General features: G+C 38.9%; 1 protein-coding gene across 1 annotated transcript in view; it reads left to right on the top strand.

The window, feature by feature from the left end:
• Window positions 1-5187: 5187 nt before the first annotated feature.
• LOC122557176 (cytochrome b-245 heavy chain-like) overlaps window positions 5188-10778 on the top strand; it is a 32251-nt gene continuing 26660 nt past the window's right edge. Inside the window, exons 1-3 of the mRNA XM_043704575.1 lie at window positions 5188-5242; window positions 5357-5452; window positions 7851-7961. Coding sequence (XP_043560510.1) covers window positions 5198-5242; window positions 5357-5452; window positions 7851-7961 — 252 coding nt within the window. The 5' untranslated portion in view covers window positions 5188-5197. The remainder of the gene's footprint in view (window positions 5243-5356; window positions 5453-7850; window positions 7962-10778) is intronic.

Raw genomic sequence — 10778 nt, 5'->3', positions numbered from 1 at the left:
TGGACATTTTGCCAGATGTCACCATCTATTTCCCTACAGTCTATATCTTCCATATCCTTTTCCACAGTAAATACTGATGCAAAATACTCATTTAGTATCGCCCCCATTTTCTGTGGCTCCACACAAAGGCCTCCTTCCTGATCTTTGAGGGGCCCTATTCTCTCTCCCGTTACCCTTTTTTCCTTAATGTATTTGTAAAAACCCTTTGGATTCTCCTTAATTCTATTTGCCAAAGCTATCTCATGTCCCCTTTTTGCCCTCCTGATTTCCCTCTCAAGTATACGCCTACTGTCTTTATACTCTTCTAAGGATTCACTTGATCTATCCTGTCTATCCTGTCTTCTTGAGCAGAAACATCACCTTAAATTTACTTGCCTCCAAATAGCACAATATAGCTATGTTATCTACAAGGTGGACTGCAGCAACTCATCAATAATCCTTCAAAAGCACCTTCAAAGCTTATAACAAAAATAAATTTTAACAAATCATTTGAGTAATACCATGTAGTGAGGAGCTGAGGAAACAGATGACAATGTCTGTAAGTATATGTAAAAATCCCTGATTCCTTGACTTGGCAGCTTCTCTGTTTTGTGTGTGCTGTGGTGAGAAAGCATTGACCTGAAAGTTAGAAACTTCCTTATGGGAAGGGAGAGAAATATCAGAATGAATATTGGTCCTAGCCTCTTACAATATCTTAAAATATCATAGCATTTCTCAAGTTCATGGTTCTTATTGTACGACAGCAGTCACTCACTGTAAATGTAAACATTAAAATAAACAAGGACTCAGTCGTTACATTGCTGCCTCACAGTGGAAGGGACCAAGGTTCGATTCCACCCTCAAGCAACTGACTGTGTGGAGTCTGCACGTTCTCCCTGTGTCTGCTGCATTTCCTTCAGGTGATCCGGTTTCCTCCCACAATCCAAAGATGTGCAAATTATGTGGATTGGTCATGCTAGATGATCCATAGTGACCAGGGATGTGCAGGTGGATTAGCCACACAAAACGCAGGGTTACAGGGATGGGGTGGCTGTGGGTGGGATGCTCTTTGGAGTTTTGGTGTGGAATCGATGGGCTGAATGGCCTGCTTCCACATTGTAGGGATTCTATTGATTTATGAAAAAACAAAGCAACAGAACTGTCCCCCACACACATTTCAGCAACATGGTATATAAATTGTAATACAACATTTGATCATCTCCATCTAATTTACCATATAGTGATCTATTCCAACCAGATATTAATCCAATAGCAAAATACTGTTGTCTCTGAAAACCAGATACAAAAACCAGAAAATGCTTTGTATAGGCAACAGATCAGTACACATATCACCTCAAGTGTGTACAGAGCTGGAATGCTAACCCAGAAGGGAGGATTGCTTGGACAGTAGAACTAGCCGTGGAGGAGATGGCATGTGTACAACACCTGACCAGTGTAAAGACTGAGTTCCTTTCAGGGTGATATGCTAGTGCTGTTGGGAAGGTTTTAAACTAACTTGGCAGGGGTGTGGGCACCAAGAGAGATTAAAAGAGAAGAATGGTAGGAGTGCAAAATACTCAGAGAGACATGTAGGACTAGCAGAGAGTAGATTGTCAATATGTGAAGTCAGTGTAAGAGAGAAAGTGATGAAGTCTAAATCAGGGTTACTGTTCATGTATGCGAATGCATGGAATATAGAAAAATTGGTAATTTACCATCACGGATTAGCATGGGAAAAATGTAATATTTTGGCAAAACCTGAGATCTACCTCAAGGAAGGGCAGGATTGAATATTCAATTTTCCTGGCTACAAGGTGTTTAGACTTTAAAACATTTTTTGAAAGAGCTCATCAATAAAGTAATTTTTAAAGATATAATGTCCTTTACTCGCATATAGTTAAAAGGTTTGTGTTGGTTTTGGCTCATGCCTCTATCCTATAGCCACACAACAGAGTTTGATGTTGCATTCATTTGTCAGTATTTGTGTGTACAGATGCTAGACTCCAAGGACAGGTGTGGAAGGATAATGAGCAGTACTCCTCTAAGCGTATAATCATATCTTCAAATGATGCCCTTTCAAACTTTAAGAAGCAATTTAATAGCAATGGTTGAAACCTGTAATAAGTCTTCAATTGAAGATTGTCGAACAGCGAGACCTAAGGGTGCGGGTACGTAGTTCTTTGAAAAGGGCATCACAGACAAGACAGGTGATGAAGAAAGCCTTTGGCATGCTTGCTTTGATCAGTCAGAGCACTGAGTACAAGAATTGGGACATCATGTTATGGTTGTACAAAACATTGCTAAGGCCACATTTGAAGTACTGAATACAATTGTGGGGGTTCCCCTGCAATAGGAAGGATTTTATTAAACTGGGAAGGGTTCAAAAGGATTGACAAGGATTTTACTAAAGCCGGACGGTTTGAGTCATAAGGAGAGGCTGGACAGGCTGGGATTTTTTTCTCTGGAGTATAGGAGGTTGAGGGACAGAGGTCTACAAAATCATGAGGGACATAGATAAGGTGAGTAGCCAAGTTCTTTTCCCCAGGACAGTCCAAAACTAGAGGGGTTTATGTGAGAGGGGAAAGATTTAAAAAGAGCGGAGGGATAGCATTTCCACACAGATGGTGGTGCATATATGCAAGAAACTGGTAGAAGAGAGTACAATTACAACATTTAAAAGACATTTGGACAGGTACATGGATAGGAAAAGTTCGGAGGGATATGGGCCAAACACAGGCAAATTAAAAGATTTTCTATTCTACAGCAAATGGGTCTAAGTTCAGTTTAGGAAACCTGGCTAGCATGGATAAGTTGGGCAAAGGACCAGTTTCCATGCTGTTTGCCCCTGTGATTCTATGCAACATTATTTCATTTCAGGCTACCATGATTACAAAGTCATTGCATTTTTCAGAAGCATAGAAATAGGGTTAACAATTCAGCTGCAGGTAAGTACTGGTTTGCAAAGTTTGTGATCCTGAAATGCAAAAACACAAAATCAGCTGGAAGGAGTGTTGAATGGCTATCAAAGATAAAATAATTTTCAAACTTTCAAACGGCATAGTGTGTGATTATAACCAGTAAGTCATTATAAGTGGGAAAAACCCGGTTTTGAGCTGAACTCAGTTGGGTACTGATAAAAACAGAGAGCAAAATGCTGGTAAACGTTTATCAGTACAATCTGAAATGTTGGGCTGAATTAACCAGTCCTCTGAGATGGGCTGTGAATTAGCAGCAGATGACTTTAGGTGGGGAACCTGATGTCTTCCTGTCGCTATGGAAATCTGACAGGACAGAAATGTCAGCGGAAGCAGGAACAATTTTCAGCCACTTCATCTCCCCCTGACATATCCCCCAATGATTGGAAGGCTCTCACAGCACAGTAATAGTGTTTCAACTGCTCAGCCGGAAGGTTTGTGTTCAATCCTGCCTGCGCAGAAGATGTGTCATAACATGTACAAACCAGCTCATTAATAATACTATCCGTGTGACTGGTCTCCGTCTTGTGGAGAGGCCGCCAAGTAAACCAAGGTTGCCTTCCTGAATCGCTGATGCATGAAAGGGCCCTGTGACCCCTGAAGCTGCAGCTGGAGGGTTGACTGCATTTAAATTAACCTGGTCTTGAGAACTCTCTTCTCTTAACATGACGGTCCCCTTTTCCCATTGCCACAATCTGCATCATCACCAGTTGTCAACTTTGCATTCTCTGATTGAGCCAATTGCTCTGAGACAGTCTTTAACTGGATGGCAATCCTGTTAGGACCTCTGCATTGACTGGTACTGGTAAAGTCCTGGCTAGGTTTCCCCAAACCAACCATGCAGGCTCAGGATCCAGTCCTGACTGTGGAACTTCGACATTTTTGCAAGGTTTTAGCCGTGAAATCTATTTCTCTCTACAGAAGCTGCCTAGTTTGCTGAGTGGTCCCAGTATTTCTCCTTTCTTTATATCACTCAGTGAAACAAATGGATTTGAAAATTCAGTGAAAGTTTCTGATCTTGGTTTCTGATCAGTAATGTCTGCTGTACATGTGTAGAGGTCAGATTTGGACAGGATTCGGTTGGAGAAACCGTTTGCAGTAGAACATCATAATAACAGTCAGTGAATTATCTCAAGGGGATTTAGGCTCATTTTTATATTTTGCCACCAAATACCGAGTCTTAGCCCTTGTTAGTATACTTTAAGTGAGTGGACACCACAAAGACATCTTACCAGATTGAAGAGGACAAATTCAGCTCCTCAGTACTGGTTAGGATCTAGATTCATGGACGGAGAATATTGGTGGTGAGAAGGAATTGTGAAGTTGGTACCATGAATGTTGTGAACAGCTGATGAGCTGGTAGGAACAGGTTCACTTCACATAAGCAAAGGTTCTAACATCAGTTTCAAATGTCGTCCCTGGATGCTTTTGATGCAGGCTTCACGATTACAGAGATGGCAATTTCTGGCATTCATTACAACTGTTTGTCAACCTTCCAGAATCGCTGCAGCAAAAAAAAATTCTCGACTGATCGGAAATTCATTGCAAGTTGTAGCTGAGTTGCCTCTGAATCTGAAGGTTAAACATTAAAGAGTTTCAGAGTTTGAGAACAAACAGCAAAGCTGATGATACTCCAGTGAAATACTGAGGGAGTGTTGCGCTGCTCGAGGTGCTGCCTTTCACATAGAATTTTAAACTATACCTTTATCCACTCACTCAAATGGAAGGGAAAGATCCCAGAGGACTACTTTGAAGAGTTGTAGGGGAGTGTTCCTACGGTGTCCTGGTCAATATATTTCCCTCAAACAATATCACAAAAGCAGATTACTTGATCATTATCAAGTTGCTGTTCGGTGTGCACAAATTGCCATTCACATTTTCTATATTATAGCAATGACCATTGGCTGTAAAGTGCTTTAAGAAATCTGACAGTCAGGAAAAAAACATGATGTAAATAAAACTATTTCTATCTTATGTGAAAGGCATTTACTTGTGATATGCTTTGAGAAGTTTTCGTGTGACAGGTTTCACTTAAATCACATACCATAACATTTCCTGAATGAGATCATGTTCAATACAGGAATAGATAAATGGACAGGAAGGAGAATTAATTTTGCCAGAAAATTAAGAACTACTTCCTTGAAGTTTGACTTTGTCAACACATTTCCCCACCCCTTCTGATAGCTATAAATCTCAAGGTAATTTAACTTTAACACTAGTTGGTTAACAGGAGTCGTGCAACCATGAGCAACTGGGTTATTAATCATGGGCTGTCTGCTTTGGTTATTGTAAGGACAATATTTAAACTACAGTACTCTTGAATCCTCTAACTTCAGTCACAATGGCTAGAGATGATTTTGCTGCTGACAGATGAAGTAATCTCTGTAATTCTTTGTTTCCAGGTGGTGTGGCTAGGAATCAACATCTTTCTGTTTGTCTATTTTTACATGTTTTATGAGTTCAATCCAGAATTTTTCTACACAAGGGCAATTCTTGGAGTGAGTATACACTTTGATACTTTCTTGAAGTTTGCTCTCACATTTGTAACATTTTCTTCAGTACTATGCAATTAGAATAATCTTGATGTTTTCCTAAAAGTGTTAATAGAATTATTAACTCTGCTAATTTGTGAAATATCTAATTTACATTTGACTATAAAAGAAATGCACTGAATTAATCAGACATAACTTTATAGACATAACAGTGTTGCACTGTGAAACACTAGGATACAGAGCAGGTGCTCAACGGGGAAATGGATTAGGGAGAGACTGTGCTGTAGGGTAACGGATATAGAAAGGATAAGGCAATGAGAGAATGCCCTCTGGAGCAGTGGAATATGGAGTGGGTGCTCAGTGCCACAGTGGTATACAGTGAGAATGTCCGTGAGACACTAAATTTAGCATTTCATCTGTTTCTGCTTCAGTTGTTTCAGCATCACTGACTAATATCAGTTTGCCATGAACAATTATGTGGGTAGTTATAGCTAAACCAGGCAGACCCTGCTGAAGGGGCATTCTTGATCATGAAAACTTTAAAGTAAAATAGTCTAAAGATGGGTCTTGAAAATTGTGAGGTGATAGGGCATTAACTACCTACTTCTTGTTCCATTGTGGGACTTGTCTTGGGAAGATAGATTGTTGATGAACTGTTTTGGAAACAAATGCTCTTTGTAAGTGGTATGGATGGGTTCTTCATGTTTTGACATTGCCAAACAGTGCAGATGATTGTTTCTGTCAATTTCCACAAGTCAATTCTGTATTTTGTAATAATGATGCACTGAATATAAAGAAGGTGACACGAGGCAACCCACTGGTTTCATAGTTGTACATTTTATTCAAGATTCAGTATAATTTAACAATATTAGTCTTATTAAGAAAATGATTTTTTTTTAAATCAGATACAGTTGCCAATCTCGAATGGTGTCTTTGGGACTGTACAGAAAGCTTAAAGATGGTGATAGAATGCGGAGTAGGAAACTATAGATAGTGAGACCATATAAGGGGGGAATTAGGCATTATTGTATGTCGTATCAAGAGACTCTTTTCAAAACCCGAGCTGTACGTCTTTAGCAGACGGGGAATTCGATGTTGAATCCTGCTTGATCTTTTTTAATGAAAGTTCATGATAGATCAATTGTGTAGGACATTTCGGCACCTGGACATTCATATCTTGCATGTACTATGGTCTTCTCAGCAACTACATTATTAAGATTCCTTCCGCTTAAATGGCTAAATATAGCAACTACAAAATGTTGCTTTTGAATGTGAATTGAGCATTCACCATTAGAAATATCTGTGCTATGTGACCGATGTGTATTAAAGCACAATTGTATGCGAGGCTATACACAGTATAGAACATTCCTGTATATACACAATACATAATACAACTGGAGTGTAAGACTTTTATATTTAAATTACAATGTACTACACACTGTGTTATACAACAATACTACCAAAAGGTATAATAATCCTATCCAGTCCATGATGTAAAAACATTGTATGCGGCTGTGCACACCATAACAGTCGAGAAAAACTGAAAGAACTGTGGATGCTGTAAATCAGAAACAAAAACAGAAAGTGCTGGAAAGGCTCAGCAGGTCTGGCAGCATCTGTGCAGAGAAATCAGAGTTAACGTTTTTGTGTCCAGTGACTTTTCCTCAGAAATGGGGTTCTGAGTTCTGAAGAAGGGTCACTCGACACAAAATGTTTCTCTGATTTCTCTTCACAGATGCTGTCAAATCTGCTGGGCTTTTCCAACAACTTCTGTTTTTATAATCTGCAAGATCATCATCTTGAGAATCCTGAACACTGAAGCGATGATTCTACAGCACCACTATGCCAGCAGAGAACTTCACATAAAGAGAGTTAGGAAGTTAAACCTTGAAGATTATAAATCAAAACTCACATATCACCACCCTATTGCTGGGATCAAAGATTCAAAAATCATACCTTGCACTTTTTTTTACAGTATCATACATCCTTTATTGACTATCACATCACTGTATACTTCTTACTTTATACAATCACATCAAATACTTATCTCTGAAATATTAATAGAAGTTATGTGACTGATTGTAACACTGATATGTATATTACAGCATTTGTAAAGCATAAGGTTTGAAGTAATTATCATTGAGTTTTTTTTGTTGAACCTGAGAAGCAAAGGTCTTAAAAATTAGGAACTAAACAGGGCTGATTTTAACTTTTGGTAATGGTGGAATGGAGACCAGTCATACACATGGTGCAGTTCACAATGGATAACAGGTAGCCCATGCATTCATCTCCCTTTTCTGCCACCACTGAAAGCTGAAACCAGCCCTTAAATTGTCACAATGAGGTTAACCTGTGCAATGAGAATCAAAGGGGCTTACTTGCATTTTCCTGATTTTGTCTGCAGTCTGCACTAGCCTGGGCACGAGCTCCCGCTGCTTGCCTCAACTTTAACTGCTTGTTGATTTTGCTGCCTGTGTGCCGGAATCTACTGTCCTTCCTCAGAGGATCATGCTCAGTAAGAAATACTCCTTTCTTTCCTCAATACCATGAGAGTAGTTGTGGTACAGACTTAGATACTTGTAAATAGCTCCATTTGCAGTAAAATTATGTTTTGCATGTTTACTATAATGAGGCAGCAAAATAAATAAATGCATTACAGATTTCTCCTGAAATTCACTAAAGATCTGGTGACAAAGAGGGAGAAGTCCACGGAAATTCTGACTACACCAATACTCCGCACTGTTATATTTCCATTTAAACATATTTATGTAAAACAAGGTAGGTAATGTATTCACAATAATCAAGTGTCAGGCTTTAACCTGAGCTGTTTGTAAGAGAAAAGGCTTCAAAATGATTTAAGAGACAAGAATTCACCTGAATTTCTCCATATTGGAAAGAACAGAATAGCATTACATGGGCAATCTCCCATCAAGATATGGTGTCATTTGTCTTCACTAAATAAGGTAAAGATTGGCCATCCCATCTGAAGGATACCAAAGCAGAATATTTAGGATTGAAGAAATAATGTACCCTGCAACCATTCCCTTTATCATTATATGACAGCTTTCTAAATTAAAAGGATTAAAACATGTATATTTTTAAGAAGTATGGCCACACTAACCAGTCAGGTCCTGGAATTAGAACAGGAAGTGCTAGAAATACTCCACAGCAGTTGGAGATAAAACAGAATTAATCGTTCAGATCAAAGACTTTTTATCAGTTATGTCAATGCTGATCTGACTTTTATCCAGTGCGCACCTATAAATGTTATTAGAAATTGTTTGAAGCTAAAATTGGGTACAGGTCTGATGTGCTGAGTATAAGCCACTAGCATTTGTTTTATAGGCTCACATGTGTTTCAGACACTTCAGCTACTGCCATATTCTGACAATAAATTAACACCTTCAGGCAAGGAAGGAAGAGAAATAGTAAAAGGAAAGAAACATTGGCAGTATGAATGAGTTGGATTTAAGTCTTGGCCCATTTGTCAGTGAACTGTCAGAAAACTTCTATATGTCCTAAGGGAGGTAGCCTGATAGTATTTAGCATCCTTCAGATACTGCTATCAAGTAATATCAGCTGTGGTGGTCTTTTTAGATTTAACATTGCTATCCTTGAATTCTAATCTTCTGTAGATATATTTGTGACTTGTACTAAGACATACCTGCATCTCTATTTTTGTCCGATAATCCTCTAAAGGGGAAGTTGTCTTTTAAATTAGGCTTTGTTACTAGGCCATGGGCCAAACATTGTAAATTGGATGAGAATACATAGATATTTGATAACAGGCATGAACACATAGACCAAAGGACATCGTTCCCTGTTGTAAAAAATTCTATGACTCTACGTGACCAAATCCATATTCTATTTTATAATTGCATAAGATGAGGACTAATGTTGAAGTGTGGGAATGTTTATGTGAGTAACATGGGAATGTTCATGTGTGTAACTTCTGCACTGACGTAACAAATGCAACAATCACTGTGACATTGTGTGCAGCCTACGGAAAAATGTTTGTAATACAGACACACCCAGAAACACTGACAGAATACGGTGCAGAGTCTGGAAATCAGATGGTTTACAAAACAACATTATTGAATTACACATTAATCACAAATGAGAAAGGCCAACTGGTGACATCAGATTTCATCTATCCTGTAAGCTCTTCAGTTCTCCCATTGCACTTTCAACTGTTTCTAATTAATTTCAGAGTTTTCAACTCCACTACTCTACCAGAAGTCAATTTCATTCAATTACTTCCCTTTGGGGAGTAATTTTAACTTTTGGTGATAATGTAGGGCGAAGATGGTGGTCTAAACCACTCCACTTGTAACCAGAGACCCTAATTATTGCACTGGGGACATGGACTCAAACCCCACCATGGTGGCTTGTGGAATTTAAATTCAATTATGAAATCTGGAATATCTCAGTAATTGTTATCATGGAAACTATCATTACTTAGTTTAAAAACAGATCTAACTCACCAATGTCCTTAGGAAACTAAATCTTCCATCCTTACATGGGTTGATCAATATTGACTCCAGATTCACGACATCGTGATTTTAAATGCCCTCCGAAATGTCCTACCAAGCAACTTTATCCAAGAACAATTGGGTATCAGCAACAAATAACAATCACGTTCCACTAAGGAATAAAAATCTAAGGACAACTAGCACATATTTGTAAAAGACAAAGTGGCAAATCCAATGGCATAGACTTTGACAAATGGTGTTTGCATTGCACTTTTAACTACAGTGCCGTCATATAGTCCCTTGAAAGGTCCCAAGAGATTTCACAGAAGAATTACAAAACAAAGTAGGACACTGGATATGCAAAATTTAGGAAAACACTCATAATCTAAAGGAGAAAACTGAGGTAGAGAGTCAATGGCAGGTATTGCATACAGTGCCATGTAGGGAATTTGTTGATAAAATGAAAACAAATATTATTAGGCAAGTCATAGAGTCATAGAGATGTACAGTATGGAAGCAGACCCTTCAGTCCAACCTGTCCATGCCGACCAGATATCCCAACCCAATCTAGTCCCACCTGCCAGCACCCAGCCCATATCCCTCCAAATCCTTCCTATTCATATACCCATCCAAATGCCTCTTAAATGTTGTAATTGTACCAGCCTCCACCACTTCCTCTGGCAGCTCATTCCATACACGTACTACTCTCTGCATGAAAAAGTTGCCCCTTAGGTCTCTTTTATATCTTTCCCCTCTCACCCTAAACCTATGCCCTCTAGTTCTGGACTCCCTGACCCCAGGGAACAGACTTTGTCTATTTATCCTATCTATGCCCCTCATAATTTTGTAAACCTCTATAA

The sequence above is a fragment of the Chiloscyllium plagiosum genome, chromosome 15 (genome assembly GCF_004010195.1).
Source record: "Chiloscyllium plagiosum isolate BGI_BamShark_2017 chromosome 15, ASM401019v2, whole genome shotgun sequence".
Taxonomy (NCBI): Eukaryota; Metazoa; Chordata; class Chondrichthyes; order Orectolobiformes; family Hemiscylliidae; genus Chiloscyllium; species Chiloscyllium plagiosum.
The sequence above is the reverse complement of the archived record's forward strand: the minus strand, read 5'-3'. Positions and strand labels throughout refer to the sequence as shown.